At 35.8% G+C, this 17153-nt stretch overlaps 1 protein-coding gene across 2 annotated transcripts in view; it reads right to left on the reverse strand.

The window, feature by feature from the left end:
- Window positions 1-17153, reverse strand: part of LOC100254115 (transcription initiation factor TFIID subunit 1) — a 53668-nt gene that overhangs the window by 13419 nt on the left and 23096 nt on the right. For both annotated transcript variants that reach the window (XM_010658661.3, XM_010658660.3), the window contains 8 exons: window positions 14564-14732; window positions 13122-14238; window positions 9949-10151; window positions 9546-9783; window positions 6044-6380; window positions 2889-3098; window positions 2310-2402; window positions 671-877 (listed from right to left, as the gene is read on the reverse strand). In XM_010658661.3, the coding sequence (XP_010656963.1) occupies window positions 671-877; window positions 2310-2402; window positions 2889-3098; window positions 6044-6380; window positions 9546-9783; window positions 9949-10151; window positions 13122-14238; window positions 14564-14732 (2574 nt within the window). The remainder of the gene's footprint in view (window positions 1-670; window positions 878-2309; window positions 2403-2888; window positions 3099-6043; window positions 6381-9545; window positions 9784-9948; window positions 10152-13121; window positions 14239-14563; window positions 14733-17153) is intronic.

Raw genomic sequence — 17153 nt, forward strand, 5'->3', positions numbered from 1 at the left:
AACAATATCTTATACAATTGACACATCATCTCATTAATTTGCTTTCGATGGAAAGTGCAATGAAACATTAAGTTCTAGTCTTCCTTGGTACCTGCTCTACCTGATATAATTTGCTCCAAAGTTAAGACAATCATATTTTCCTTCCCAACCAGATACAATTTGCCTCAAAGCTAAAACTTTTAATAAATGCAAATATCCATAATAATCTCTCAAAAAAACATTCAATTAAGAGAACTAGGTTTGAATGTAGTGGCATTCATTTTATGATGCTCAGACTTGGAGAACATTAGTGGAATCACTCAGGCAAAGATCAATCTCTGACTAGGAAGGGATATTACTGCTCTTCTTATTCATTTATGATTTTGGACTTTGGAGTAATAATTTTGCACGATGTCTACAAACAGCAAGTTAGAGGACATCCCACAATATTCAGTCGTAGTAATATTATGTATAAGAATAAGAAATCTGATTTTGTATTGCACTCTCACAAAGCATGATGTTTTTCCCTTTTTGGATAGGAAAATAAAAGAATATTGAAGAGAAGGCGCCTAACAAAATGAAGCATAAATAAAAGCAATGTCCACACACTTGCCACAGTATTTGCCCTTCCACGACTTAAGCAGCAGAAATATTATTCTGCATTTCAAAATATCAGATAAAAGTAATTTACCTGATTTGTACATGCAACAAAGTTGCTACTTAGGTTCCATGGAGTTATCTGCAGTTCCCTTTCAATGTGGGATGCAGCAGCTAAAGCAATTGCCTCATAAGGGAGCTGATTCATTGCAGATGAAAGCCCAGTAGGAAGTGTCAGCCGTGTAATTCCTAAATGTTTGAGGCGGTAAAGGCCAGCTTGCATGCTTTCATAGGCACACACCTAACAAAGAGGGTAAACAATGAAGAGGCACATAAGAAGAAGAAAACACAAAATAACAGAACACACCAAATTTTTCTAGAAATCTTTAGTCTGGAACTATATAAAAAACAATTATGAACAGCTGTAAAATAGTAAATCATCCAAATTTTATTAGACAACATAATGTCTGTGTTCTTAAAAGGTGAGAAGCTAGGGCAAAACCTTTTCTCCTTCTACAGGATGAGGCATAAGCCTCAAACCTTGGGGTGTAAGCATCAAGACATTGAATTTATCTAAAAATGGAATAAGAAAGTATAGGAAGACACAAGGAAAAAAAAAGAGACAGAGAAACAGAATAGCACTTAACTTCAGGTGCATTTGATGTCATCAAGTTTCAAGTAAACATTTAATGAAAGTCTTACACCCTTGGGGGACCATGGTGTCAGACTCTGCATACTTATGCATTAGGGTTGTCCCTTGAAGCATTTTCCATGGGCAAGGTAAACCACACAGAAATAGATAGAAAAGAATACTTACAAACGTGTTTTACATGTGTAAAACACATATTGCAAGAACGGAGAAAAGAGCAGTATATAACCAATCCAGGAAAAGAATCTAAGGGTAAATTAGGAAAATATAGGCATTAAATAATATCATCCACACAGTAGCACTGAACACTAAGTTATGATGAACTCCACTTCAAAAAAAATTGAAACTTCAATGCACAATTTTCACATGCAAATTTAAAAATAAAGAGGGGACTCAATTTTTTCATAGGCAATTACAGATATAACAGAAGTACCTAACTAAAAAGTTGCACAACTGTGGTAACCAAAAGCATAAAAAGTACACCACAAACAAAAATTAATAGAAGGAAAGAAGAAGCCAAGGATCTAACAACCTTAGGCCAGACCAAACTTATCACTGGAATCCATATAAGAGAGGCTCTCCCAAGGACCCACTTGACCATATGGACTTCCAAATCTTGTGCAAAGGTGAAAAATCCCTAAAAGCTCACATGCAAGAGAGCCCCAATCCTGTTTTAAACCTAAAAGGCTTCAAAAGATCTCTAAATAAATAAATAAATAAATAAAAAGTCTTTCCTTTTCCTTTCATTTTTTAAATTGGATCCTTTTATCAGTTGGCTAGGACAGGGACCCCAAAAAATTAATAAAACACAAGTTTAACAAATTTATTGCATGGGGTGATACATGTTATGATCAGCATCATTTTAAGAAATAAATACATATACAAGACTAACAGCCATGCCCTCAGCAATGAGATTATTCTTGTCAAAATGCACCAAGTTTCACCAAGATTTTTAGAAATGTTTCCACTTACCAAAACGAAGATTTTTAGAAATGTTTCCATCTTCATAAATGACCATAATATCTTTCATTAATTAAATTCTAATTCAAAGAAACAAATACAGATTTTGCAGGGTAAGACTTACATTTTCTGGTGTCACCATCCTTCTCAACTCTTCCTCCAGCGGGATCCGGAAATTACGCCTCATAACCCAAAATAGCAGTCCATTAGATCCCTTCTGTGGGCAGAATATGAGTGTAACCACATTCAGGTAAATATAGGATATAATAAAAACAATTAAGAAATAACTTAACAAGTGAAAAAACAGAGCACTACCATATGAGAAAACATCTAATAACAAAGCAGCAAAAAGAATTCTGGTTTGTTATTTTTTATTTTTTATTTTTTTGCAGCAAAAGAATTCTGTTTAACCTGTGAACATAACTTTAAGTAACAAATTCCTGAAATTAGCCCGCTAGGGTAGCCCAATTGGTTAGGGCGAATGCTAGGAGGTGTGGTCCCAGTAAGAGGCACATGGTCTTAGGTTCAAATCCTATCACTGATGATACCCTGATTTACCTAGTACTGGTTGTTGCCGGTGCAGTTAGCACCTTAAGGTTTGGGCCCCCATGGAGAGTCCTAAGGGCTTGGCCATGGAAGGTTCCTTGGGTATCAAAAAAAAAAAGTAACAAATTCCTGAAATTGATCCATATGCAAGCCTCACCTGCAAATCAGCACAATGCTTCAGCCTTTTCCGAAGAAAAGGTTCTGAAATGTTAGGAAACTGAGCAGACAATTCATCTGCACGGATGCAAGGAAGTGAGCCGCGCTTTTCACCAGCACGAAATTCACGATACATATACACCAACAACCTGTTCATGATATATGTCTGAAGTCCCTTTGTTCCAGGAGACATCACTTCCATGTGAGGCTCCTGCACAGAATAAGCAGTTATATTATATGACAACTTTATCTATGATCTTTAAGACTATAAAAGCTTCACCAGCTTACTGAATCTACATGGACTTGCATACCATACTGCTGCATAGATAAAAACATGAAAAGAAAAACATACATGAAGACTTATTATAACAGTTGCTTATTGATATATATAACTCCAGTAAATTCAGTATTAGTGGGAAGTAAAGGGTTACAAATAAAGAAAAATGCCACATGCATTCAACTTACAAAAAAGAAAAAAAGTATTATAAATAGGGGAAAAAAAATATAATGAAGGATGAAGAATCCAGTTAAGCATTTCTGCTAGCGTTGAACTTGTACAACCCATGATATATGATGCACGATATGTCCAGAAAGACACACACACAATGGTGTACAAAGATGTTAAGGAAAATATACTCTTTGAATGGTGAGTCTGAAGAAGGGAATCACTACTTCGGATGCAAGGTTACCAAATTCATCTTTGGATTCTTGAGACTTTTTGTCCAGTTTTTTACATGGAATTATACTTTATCTCTTTCAGTGAACCATCTTTTTCTTCACTATTATATTTCTCATGAGCTCTACAGACTTCTATTTAACTGACTCTGAGAGACAACTCAAATTTTTTGGTTATTTCTTCAAAAGATTTTGTCATGACAGTCAGGAGTGAAGTGTTGGGGAATTGCATTACACTAGCCACCGTGTGGATGATTCTTAGGACAAGGACAAAAATCTTGGAAGTAACATAGGAGCCACTTGATCAGCTGTGAGCAAAAATTGTTCCACAGTAATTCATTGGGTACCAAAACACTTTTAAGTTTGAAAACATCTCAATTTATGTAGACTGTCTGCTCAGCCAATTGGAGGAGAGCAGATGTCAGGCGCCAGTGGTCCTCCCTCCTATATGTTACCTTAAGCCCATGTTTGATGAATTTCAATGGGAAATCAATGTGAATTGGGCAAGGGAAGCATTATTAAGATTGCAGTGGTGGGTTGTTTCCATTCTTCCCAAAGCTGGCAGGTAATGTGTTCAGGATTGAAGCTAAGGTATTACCAGCACTTGAGGATTTAGAAGGGCCTTTCTTGATGAGAATAAGGAGCCTCCATGATGGGAGGAGGTCCTTGGTGGTGATTTTGTGGGTGTCTATAGAGGCCCTTGGAGAGACATTCATGGAATGGATTGGATCATGATTTAGCCAAGGAAATGGTTTCCTCTTTTAGTTGGAGGCCTAGGTCAACCAATCAGCAAGCTTATGATCTTGCCAAGAGAAGACGCCTTTATTTCTGAAGTTGTAGAGGACTGCCGCACCCTCTCAAGGTTTTCTATGGCTGATGGGTTCTGGTATTTTGCTTCCTTGAAGAATATCTCATTCCTTCTGTTTTCTCTATTTTGGCAATATTCCATCCTTTCTATAAAAAGAAAACAAGTATTTAAGCAAATGCCATTAGGTAAGCTGACCACAATCCAATCACCAACAAATGCTCACTACAAAATACCCATCACAATGAATTACATGATAGAGAAGTGAAGAACCATATCAAATTGACAACTCAACTTCTATTTCTATTGAATAAATGAATTATCAAAAGCAAAATTGTCAGTGTTTCCAAGATCTTATGAGTATGTCTATGCTCTTCACCAAAATGAAAGATTAAAGAGGACAATATGAATAGAAATAGAGCAAGATATTTTAAGTAGAGAAGCTGCTTTGGAGCATTTTTCAGTTCTTGAATACTTATCACGTTAAAGAGAAAATTTTACAAGGGAATTATAAAGCTTATCTTGCTCTATGGGTTAGAAAATTGGCAGTCAAGAAAAAACATGTCGAATAAACAAGATGAGCATAGCAAAGCGTGCTAATATGAATGGGTGGAAAAATAAGATTAAGAAATGAATGCCTGCAAGGGAGTCTCCAGGCAGCACTAATTTAAGAGAGAGAACAAGAAATGAATAGTTTCATGGGAGGCTACAAGCAGGCACATCAGTTGAGGACAAGATGAGGGAGCATCATTTAAGATCACTGAACATATGAAACAGAGACAAACAAATGCAACTATTATTGGATTTGGGAATTTGATCAAATTGAAGAAAGTGTTCAAAAGACAAGGAAGAACAAAAAGAACTAGGGCCGAGGCGAGAAGAGAAGACATGGTAGTGTTGAACTTAATAAAGGGATAGCCCTAGCTAGAGCTGAATGGTAGAAAGAATTCATATAACCAACCAGACTTGAGATTTAAGGCTTTGTTATTGTGATAACATATATATATGTATATGTATTTAAGTATGCATATGTATGTATGTATGTATCCTACATGCTACCAGGGGATTCAAATGTGGGTCTAGTGCAAGAGGCAAACTCAGGTGCACATACAGTAGAAAGAACAATAAACTCATATTTCTTCCCTATTCTTTCAAGGCCAAAATAGTGATACTAAGAATTCAATCATGCAGCGAGGAAACATATTGATGTGATTATGATCATTAATAGCAACAATATAACAATCACAAGGAAAAGAGTCAGAAAGCATTCTTTGGAAATTAAGCAAAGGTGTTAGACAACCAATTTTCCAAAAAGCTTAAGCATGTAGGATTTGGGCCTTACAATGTATATCATGCACTCTAACACCCTCCCTCACATATGGGCTTAATAAATTGGGAAAATAAAGTGGTCTCTTTTAAGCTTAATAAATTGAGGAAATAAACATGTGGTAAGGTTTGAAGATCAAACCTTCCTCCAAACAAGACTTTGATACCATATTAGACAGTCAATTTTTCTAAAAGCTTATGCTAGTAGGATTTGGGCAGAAAATGTATATCATGCACACTAACAGAAGGCTCTGGTAAAGTATATTGAGATAAAAATAACCCTCAGTAGAGCTGCTGCAAGAAAGACAAACTATGTTTTATCAGAGAGAAAGATTGGAATTACAACAAACCTGTTGTCCAACAACATCAATCCTGTCAATGCGCCTTATGGAAAGCTTTCCTTTTGCAGAACGTACTAACAAGTAGTCAGTTGATGATACTTTATGGGGAAATAAGGGTGCTCTGTACATGTTGGTTTCGAGAGATGACTGACTGCAACCAGGTTTTATATCTCCTAGAAAAGGTGATTTATCAGCAGGATCGAGTGTGAGAACAGTCCCCAAACTGCTGTTTCCATTGCGCATAAAGGCACCAGTATGATCACCAGGGGCTGATTTTTGATAGTAAGTGCACAACCTTGCACCCATCCCAACATTTCCCAACAGTAATGGCCTTTCCTCACAATACCTGCAGAGATAATAAAAATGATGAGCTTTTTGTTGTAAAGTCTCCACATCAGAAACAAAATAGAAATCTCAAGAACAAAAAATAAAGTTAAACTGTGGAAAAGAAAAATTAAGAAATTATCCACTACAATATAAAAGCAAGATTAACTGAAATTATGAAATTAATAGCAGGACTATCCATAAAATGGATTGCTGTTAACCAACCACTGCCCCCTTTTCCCCTTTTACAGCATTTGCACATAATCACATATAAATATAGTTCCTGACATCCAGATGCAACACAAATGCAACACAGAACTGGATAGTAAAGGGAACAATTTTCTAAAACTCATGAGATCCTACCTCTTGATTACTTCAAGGCAGTGTTCTTATAACAAAATTCCAGATTTAAGATGTTAGACTAATCACAAGAATTCATGATAATGTTAAAAGAATGTGCAAATCCTTGTTCTTCCAAGCTTGAAATCTAAGATTTCAGAATAGTATCATCAATATTATATGGGATATGGACCACTCCACTGAAATATCAGCTTTGCTGCTAGAATAAAAAGCTTTTGAGTGATCTTTAACCTTTTGGGTCTCCCACTAGGGGGGAACCCTAAGGTTAGTCTCTTTTGGGACCCAATCATAGATAGAATTTCAAGGAGATTGGATGGTTGAAAAAAAACCTTCCCGTCCTTAGTTGGGAGAATAACTCTAATATAGTCTTGTTTGTCTCACATCTCTAGGTATTTCCTCTCTTTGTACAAGATATCGTCATCAATAGCAATTAGGATTAAATAAATGCAAAGAGATTTCACTTAGTTAGGGTTTGGGAAGGGAAAGAGAGATCATCTCATAAGTTGGAACCAAAGTGTGCAAGCCTAAGGAGAAAGGAGGGTTGGGGTTCGAGAGGTTATCTATGAGGAATAAAGCCCTCTTTGAGAAGTGGCTTTGGAGGTTTCCTAGGGAAAGTACAACTCTTTAGCATAGTGTTATTTTAAGCATCTATGGAACACACCCCAAGGGTTGGGAAACCAATATTTTAGTTAGTGATCACATTGCCGCTTTTGGAAACCCATTGTTTAGGTTTTTCAAGATTTCTCTGATCATACCCATTTTTTGGTGGGTAAAGAGGTGAAGAGTCTTTTTTGGGAAGCCTTATAGTAGGGAGATCAACCTTTGGGTTTTCAATTTCCTATTCTTTACAGAATTGTGTCAATTAGAAATTCTATTGTATCATCTATCCGCGGTTTCTCTTCCCCTTTTTCTTCAAAATTTAACTTATGATGGAATCAGACTAACTTAGAGATAAAGGATCTTAAGTGTCTCATGCCCATTCTTACTCAGTGTGAATCTATCACCATCTTAGCCTTATCCAATCAATCAAATCTAGTTCTTTGCTCCAACAAACTTCATATAGAAATCAAAAGCTGCATCAAAAAGGTTAAAGCATTTACTTGGTTAGTGGCCAATACAAAGATTAACACCAATGATTCATTTCAAGTGAAAAGATCTTTCAAAGCCCATAACCCTGATCATTGCACTTTGTGTATAGGAAGTGGAAAATCAATTGATCACCTTTTTTCATATTGTCCAATGACTTTGATACCATGGCACAAGTTATTTAGATTAGCTCGATTTGACTGGATTCCTTTCAAAAGTATTAGTGATATGATTACCCTTTCCTTTAGGGGTGTGGGTAAGTACCTCAAAATTCTATGGCAAATCGCTTGTCTTACATGGATTTGGATGGTATGGTAGGAAAAAAATGTAAGGATCTTTGAGGACAAGTAGGGGACTTCAGAGATGATATGAGACCTAATTTATTCTATTCCTCTTCTTAGGGCCCTACTACTACATCTTTCAAGGGCACTCCTCTCAATGTTATTCAACTCAATCGGAATTCAACATGTAGACCAAAAGGGTTAAAATAGCAAAGAGAGGAACAATACTTTGGGATATTTTTGTCGGAGTTGTATGAATCCTTAAGGAATGTTGAGTCGTTTTTCTTTATTTTGTCTCTTGTGGTACCCCTTTCAATGTATATACCTCTGATTTTAATCAGATTTTGTAAATTTGGGAAGGATTCCTCATCCTTCACTTGTACTTTTAATCCATTTCAAAGAATACATTTCTTTCTTATCAAAGAAATAAAAATAAAAATAAAAACTATTCTAGATTCAGCAGGTTTGAGTTATCCCAATCATAGACAATCCATAACTGGTTGAATCACCTGTACTGAACCTAATTTTGAAGCATCTTTTCTAATGATTCTTAAAAACAAGGAGAACCAAGTTCTTGTAGATGAACAAGCAGAAGCCAAAAGTTTCCTTTGGGATGGAATTCTTTTATGATTTTTTTTTTCTTTTTTGATAAGTAGAATTCTTTTATGACTTAAAACACATAAGAATTGAGTTATGCCCAACAGGTACATTATGTGCAAGAATGAGGAGCGGTGACTCGCCCTTTTAGCATTGTCACTCAGAGGCATATCTGTGGGCTTGCATCTGCTCACCCTTTAGAATCCACTGGGTGCTCCCATAATCAACTCACAAGTTATTCTTTGGTGGTAATAAGAAGTGGCGACAAAGAAATTGTGGAAATTTGAAGTGTCCCTCCTTTTTTTTTTTTTTTCTTTTTGAACCATCAGGGAGCAAACAAATCAGAGAATGTTTGATGTAGAGTTATTTTCAGTAAAGCTTAATCTTTTAGAAGCTGAGTATTTTTATATGGAGTTATAGAGAGGGAATGGGGTTGAGTGCTCTTTTATTGACTTAGTAGATCTCTCAAGTAATTTTTGTTTTTTAAATTTTTTATTATGTTTTCTTGTTTTTACACCTCAAAAGTACATGGGCTTATCTTTTTTGTTTCTCATTGCAACAAGTTGTGTTTACGCAAAAGAAAAAAAGAAGAAATTAAAAAGGGAAAAGTAGAGCTTAGGTTTTTCAAGTTTACAGTCCAAAAGACCCAGAAAAAAATGTCATTTCTGCAACATTGCCATCCTGACCCTGTCTAGCAATCTATCCACCAACTCTACCTCCCAATCTTAGAAGATATAAAGAATTGGTTCCCAAAGGAATTTTCACCTCACTCAGCCTCTCTAACAATTGTTTATGCCTCTCTAAAAAGGGAAAAGTAATTTTATCTAAATATTAGAGTAGAACAAGATTTCAGAGGCACTTACTCCATCAAGAAAACATGGCCATCTTTCACAGAAAGGTCAGATTTCTTCTTAAATGCCCCAGGAGGACGCAAAGACTTATTCTCACCAGGAAGCTTTTGTGCCCTCGGCCACAAATGTATTTTTGTACGGACAAGATGAAGCAAGGAGTTTGGTTGAACATTTTGAGCAGCAAGAGACTTATGGTCTTCAAGCTCCTTTCCAGTATAAAATATCTTGACCATTTCTGATGGTTTAAAATCTACAAAAACAGGAGTATAAAATGGCTTTTAATCTTTTAAAAGTAAAAACTCAGAAGTAACAAACAGAAGTCAAAAACTAACCCCTGTTTAAGAGCCTGAAAAAACCCTAAAAAAAAAGAACTCCAGGGCCAATAAAATGTGAAGAGAGAGAGAGAGGGACTAACCTAGCTTTTTTGAAGCTTTTAATTTGACAGAAGAGACAGTCTCCTCAGCATCTACATGAAGTTTACTTCCTTTGCCTCCCAAGCTTTTCAATATGATTTTCATGGGTCCTTGTGTAGGCAGTTTCCCTTGTTCTTTGACTGCCATTTCAATATCATGGGGATACCATAAGGCTTTTGGTCGATGAAAATTAGCAATATCTTTACTGCAAAAATAAATAAATACATAAATAAAATTAGGAAATATATGAAAAGGAACACATAGTCAACAGCTAAAATTAACCATGATAAAAATCACAATGATTGCATATACAAGAACAATAAGGCATATTAACATAAAATTAATGAGTTATCCAACTAATGCACAAAGTATAAAGAATCTGATAGGTAGGAGAAGCAATGCTTAAAAGGAACTGAAAAGAAATCAAGTTCACAACAGATTTAGAAAGCTACTATTGTTTTTGGGCCTGTTTCAGAAAACCATAGGAAGTAAATTTCCAACACATAAATTTCTTGTTTCAAATTTCAACAACTGAAGACACATTTGTTGTGCGTCTGCGTGTTTAGGGGAACCATTTTAATCATTCAAGTTTATAAGGAAGCATTAAAAAAAACCAGAAAAATAAAATAAAAATAAAAGTAACAAAACTACAACTTGCCCCGGAGGCCAGGCTCAGGTGCAAATGAGTTGGGGTGGGATTGAGGAGGTTCCAAGTCAGATTCTATAAAAAAATACCTATGAAAATAAAATAAAGATAGATTATAATTTATTTACAGTAGAATTCAAAGTAAACAAGCATTAGAAATATATTTTCCAAGGAAAGATTTGTGGAAGAATGAAATTAGGAAAGTTGTGATTTTGTAATCGAGGAGAGAATTAGGCAATCCCATAATCAAAGGGATAGGATGTGATTAAGTTAGTAAAGTTACTAATTTAGGTGCTAGGAATTTTTGTATATATATGTGAGTCTCTGTATCAGCTAAAGATCAAGGAAAAGAATTTTATACCTTCTATTCCTTCCATCATGTGTCATCATGTGTAAACTGAAGAAAACTCTATATGGGTTGAAACAATCTCCAAGGACATGGTTTGGAAGGTTTGCTGAAGTTATGAAAAACATGGGATACAAACAAAGTCAAGGAGATCATACGTTGTTCATCAAACATTTAGATTTAAGGGGAGTTACAACTCTTCTGGTATATGTAGACAACACATCATGACGCGAAATGATGAAAAGGAGAAACAAACTCTGAGGCAATGCTTGACCAAGGTATTTGACATTAAAGAGTTAGGAAGGTTGAAATACTTCCTAGGAATCGAGGTTGCACATTCTAAGCAGAGAATTTTTATTTCTCAGCAAAAATATATAATGGATCTCCTCAAGGAAACGGAGAAGTTGACATGTAAACCAACATAATCATAAGCTTGGAAAAGCTAAGGAAAATGTTGTGATAGATAAAGGGATGTATCAATGTCTGGTAGGAAGACTCATTTATCTCTCTCACATAAGACCAAAGATAACATATGTTGTGAGTGTGATTAGCCAGTTCATGCACAATCCAAATGAGGTTCATCTGCAAACTACTAACTGAGTGCTACAGTACCTTAAGGGGTCTCCTGGAAAGGGCATCCTATTTAAATAAAGCTCAGGACTAGTACTTAAAGAATACAAAGATGCAAATTATGCTAGATCCATGATTAACAGAAGATCAACCACCAAGTATTGCACCTTTCTTGGTGGGAAGTTTGATAATATGGAGAAGAAACAGAGTTTGGTGGCAAGGTCCAATGCAAAAGCAGAATTTTACGCAATGACCCAAGGAGTTTGTGAACTACTATGGTTGAAGGTCATTTTGGAAGATTTAAAGATTAAATAGATGGCCCAATGAGACTTTACTACGACAACAAATCTGTAATCAGTCTTGCACATAATCCATTGCAACATGATCGAATGAAATACATAGAAATAGACAAACATTCTATTAAGGAGAAACTAGATAGTGGATTGATCTATACTCCTTATGTATCTATTGACGGCTAGCTTGAAGAAAAACTCACAAAAGGTTTAAGCAGCACAAAGTTTCAAGTAAGTGTATTCAAGCTGGGAATGGAAAACATCTATTCACCAGCTTGAGGGGGAGTATGGAAGAATGAAACTAGGAAAGTTGTGATTTTGTAATTGAGAAGAGAATTAGGCAATCCCGTAATCAAAGAGATATGATGTAATTAAGTTAGGAAAGTTCCTAATTTAGGTGCTAAGAATCTTTGTATATATATGTGTTTTTGTACTAACTAAAGATTAAGGAAAAGAATTCTATGCCTTTTATTCCTTCCATCTCTCTTCTTCTACAAGATTCATTGATACAAAAATGCTAAAGGAACTCCATACATGCAATCAAACATGTTTGCACCATAAAACATGAAATATATAGTAGTTTCCTCATCAATGTAGCTTCTTTCTTGGTAGAAAATAGGTTTTGCAAAAGGTTGTTGTTAAAGAATGGCATTTCATTCATTATTTTGGCCCTGTGTCTGCCTTTTTCTTCTTATTAAACAAAGCAAGCTTCTGCAAACCTGTATCTTCTTTTGCTTAAGTTTCTGGTTTTCTTTCTTACAACAACTTCATTATTAGATGTTTAACGCTTCAATACCATTTTCTTTTAAACATAAAGAACAGAAAAGAAAATATAACCAGCCATACCTTAACTACATAAAATTTAAGCCCAATACACAAATAGTGGTATTGTAGTTAAGTCACATTCCACATTAAAGACAATAGATTGACCATACTTTTTTATGAACTATATATTTATCTAAAATGAATACGGTTTAGAATGAACACAATTCTTTTGTGTAGTTCTTTGTATTAAGTGGGGAGAACCTCTCATCCTTCTCTTGTACTTTTTTCATTATTAATATATCTCTTGTTTCTAATCCAAAAAAAAAAAAAGAAACAAAAATTAGTAATGAAACCAATTCAGCATGAAGATAACAATTTTGAACTACATGACAAAACAAATTAAGAATGATGATATATATAGAATAGCAATTGTGGACTAGCATAAAGAATATAGAATTAGAACGCCACATGTAAAGAGGACCTATATCAACCCTGATAAGTAAAATACACAATAAAGTAAATGAGATGATGAGAAGATGTAGCACTTATTCCTACTTGCTCAACTTCAATTTCATTGTCTGCAGCTTAAGGGCAGGTATTGAATGCAGAATTTTGACACCATGAGCAGTGCGTTTTTTAGAATGTGATTTCAGTTGCTGGGAAGTTTTCCTGTTCAAATAGAACTTATCATTAGCAATATTGAATCGCCCACCGGAAGGACCTCCATGAACAGGTAACTCGATAGAATCCCCAGTGCTGGATTTTACAGGACGAGTAATAAGCATAGCTCCTGCATGAAGCCCAAGATTTTTACCATCCTTGTCATCTAGAATTTCAAAAAGCATTTGCTCATCTTGAAGATCCAAAATTAGTTTGGGTTTTGATATAGGTTTATGGGGTTCCCAAATTATTCTGTCTACCCAAGATCCTTCCAACATGTCTCTATTTTGCAATGTAAGTTTGTTAAAACGCCTTATAGCCTCACTTCCGCGAGGATCTTCAATAGCATCCTCCTTTCTAACAGCTGACTGACTTGAATTATCCATTTCTAACCGAGTTTCTAACCTCAAAAGTTGGGGATGATATTTAATTTCTGAAAGGGAATGATTAATCAGTGCAGAAGAATTTCTTGAGCCAAAGGCCTCTATCAAAACAGGAGAACTACCCAGAAAAACACCATGATCCTTCTCATCTACTGCCACTTGGAACTTTGGCCTCTGATTTTGAGCCTTGGTTACCAGTTCTGTTTCTTTATCAACTACAACTTCAGAATCAGGTCCAGAGATTTCACAACTCTCTGCAGAATTGTCACTGACTTCAGGAGAATTGTCCCAGATTATTTTATCTTCCCAGTCTTGCTGATCAAGTGGATAGAATTTAGGAGATAATGGGGATAGCCAGAATTCTGACAGATCAACAGGCATATCCTCTTTCATTGGTTCTGCACTGATGCAAGAATGCTTCCTTTGCTCATCATTTTGCAGTTCCATTGTGGCAGTGCCTTGTACAACACCAACTTTTTTCAGTTCTGCCTCATCCTCCATAAACACTGATGCATCATCTTGAGTCAAAAGTTTGTGTTTGGTAAATGAAAAAGCTTGGCAACCTCCCTTTAAAAATGCCTCCTCATCCTCTTCAACATTATCAGGAGCATCCATAGATTTATATCTCTCTGAAAGGTAAATTTAAAAGGGAAAAAATAATAATAATCAGGGATGCTGCAGATAGAAAATGCAAGTCAGACAGTCTGAGAATACTTTTGTCATAGACAAAAGCCAAAATTTGTGTTTTTCCATTAAGCCATGAAGGTGGCATAAAATGCCATTCATGTTTTCATCAAGGAAAAATGAAAAATGAAAAAAAGAAAAAGAAGAAAAATAATATTGAACATGTGCATGAGTCTCTAGAAATAATTTGTCATTTCTGCAGAGAACACAATAAATCACGGGACTTGAAATTTACATGAGGAATAAGGTTCCATATATAAGAAAGCATACCCTTAGGAATCGTATATCGACGGTCCCTCTTTTCCCCTTTTTTCAAGGGCCCATGAATACCAAAAATTTCAGAAAACCGCAATATCACCATTCCGTCTTCTACACACAAAATAGGCAATGGTGCTGACCTTTTACCCTCAAATGGCTCCTCAAGACCTTCAGGTTCCTCCTGTGGTTCATGTAAAAACAAATAAAGGGCAAATAGTTGCATAAGCAAAGTGTGTATATTTATGGCAATAAGCACAGCACCATATGCCTACTATAAGATTTACATAAAAGAATTAAGAGCCAAATGTCTCAGTTTTAGTAGTCCCTATTGCAATGCATATAGTTCAGCATCTAAAAGAAGTTAGTATCAAAATTGGCAGCATGAATGTGTTTTCTGTTCCAATCTTTCAATCAGAGAGTACATTTGGAACTAATCCAATAGTGAAGCTTTCATGAAGCACAGCTAGCTGCAAACCATACTTGAATTGCCTTTCATGCTGCACAATCTGCAGAATGAATTAAACTTTATATGAAAAAAATTGGATATTGGAATATACAACTGCTGAACTAGAGCATTGTTCTTCCCCCAACCGCCCACCGCCCACCACCCACCAAACAACCTGGCTAGCAATGACACAACTGGGAGTAGGATTAAATCCAAATGGCTCCCCTAATTTCTCGAATCTGACAAGAATGTTTGAAAGTTCTACAATTAGAAGCTTGGGAATCAGACAAAGAGTAGTGGAGTCAAACCAGCACATATCTGTCAATCAACGACAAGAGTGGATAAAAGCAGAGGTCCATGCTCGATAATATGCGAAAAGCCTACATCCTTTTATTGAAGGAGTAAAATACGAGCAACATACATTGCAAATTAGACAGATAAAATTTCCCAATGAGTAATAAATGCATCCAATTCATAGAAACACTGATTATACAATGCTAACCAACCAAAATTTAGCAAGCAACATTTCCTCCAAAGGTAAAAGTGACCTCCAAAATGCTGTAACTTATTCACTCCTCTTTCGGCCAAGATCCAACTCCACATCAACCTCCCTCCTTTCCCACTTGCATTTCCCAACTAAAGAGCAAGACAACTAGGACCTCAAGAAAAAAGTGAGCTGAGTGCCAGGGATCTAAGCTAACCCCCTTGGCACACCCAATCACAATAGGATATTCACCATAAACCAAAAGAATAAGAGAAATCCATCTTGAAGCCCCCAAAACCCCTCAAAACATCAATTGTCTCAACTTTGATGGGGTCCTAGGAACAAACAACATTCATAATTTCTAAAGATTCAAAAGCCCCTTAATTTAGTGCACTTGTCTCCTTCTGATGTAGATTCAAAAGCCTGGTTTTTATCCTCCTCAGGCACATTCACAGTAAAATCTTTTTCTTAGCCTTGTCCAATTTCTCAAATCCAATCTTGTTCCTTCCGGCTAATTTGCTGTGGAAATCAAAAGCCCCTTCAAAGGTTAAGGCCTTTGCTTGGTTAGTATCACATAGGAAGGTAAACACCAATGACATGCTATAGTTAAAAAGACCTTACAAATCTCTTAGCCCTCATTGGTGCATTTTATGCAAAGGAAATGGAGAATCAATGGACCATCTTTTCCCACATTGCTCATTAACTTTAGGGCTATGTCACAAGCTCTTCAGTCTAGCAAGGATGCATTAGGATCCGTCTAGGAGTATTAGAGATATGATGATTATTTCTTTTAGATGATTGTGGAATTCAATCAAAGGCAAGACTCTTTGGCAAATTGCTTGCCTCACTTAATTGTAAATTGTGTGGCAAGAGAGAAATGGTAGGGTTTTTAAGGAAAAGAGGAGACCGGAAGGGATGTTGTGGAATTAAGGAAAAGAGGAGACCGGAAGGGATGTTGTGGAATTTACTACACTTCTACTCCTCTCTTTAGGCCTCTTGTATTGTCGCTTTTAAAGGAGTTCCACTTAATGTTATTCAACTCAGCTAGCTTTCGCTTTGTGATTCAACAGTTTGAGATAGTTGGGGGATGTCTTTGTATATAGTTTTTGTATAGTGAGGTGTTTGGTCTTACTTTTATTTTTTAGGGAAGGATCTCTCATCCTTCTCTTGTATCTTTATTATTATCAATATATATTTTGTTTCTGATCACAAAAAATATATATATATACATCTAAAGATGCCCCCAGTCCTCAATTAACCAGCCTTTTGAAACAGACTTCTTATACAAAATGAAACTTTATTATCAGCACAACATGAGAACAATGAAGGATTATATATTCTTCAAATAGGCAACAGAAATACAGCACAGGAAAAAAAAAAAAAAAAAGGGAGAAAATAGAAATAAATAAAGTAAAAAGTAGCCACCCCATGCCTCAGGATGTGAAGGAGGGTAGGCACTCTCAAAAATATCTTAAGGATGCAGCACCCCTCTTAGCCAAACGGAGTCATTCTCGTTTATAGAAAGATGTGTAATGGAATGATTAACCTCTCTAATTTTGATGTCTAGAGATTGCCTAACTCCTTCGTAGACTTCCTCTTCTTCCCTTGAATTTCAATTTCCTTGAATTGATAAGCTGCCAATCCTTATGTCCTCATTACCCATGTGTATTTAT

The sequence above is a fragment of the Vitis vinifera genome, chromosome 12 (genome assembly GCF_030704535.1).
Source record: "Vitis vinifera cultivar Pinot Noir 40024 chromosome 12, ASM3070453v1".
Taxonomy (NCBI): Eukaryota; Viridiplantae; Streptophyta; class Magnoliopsida; order Vitales; family Vitaceae; genus Vitis; species Vitis vinifera.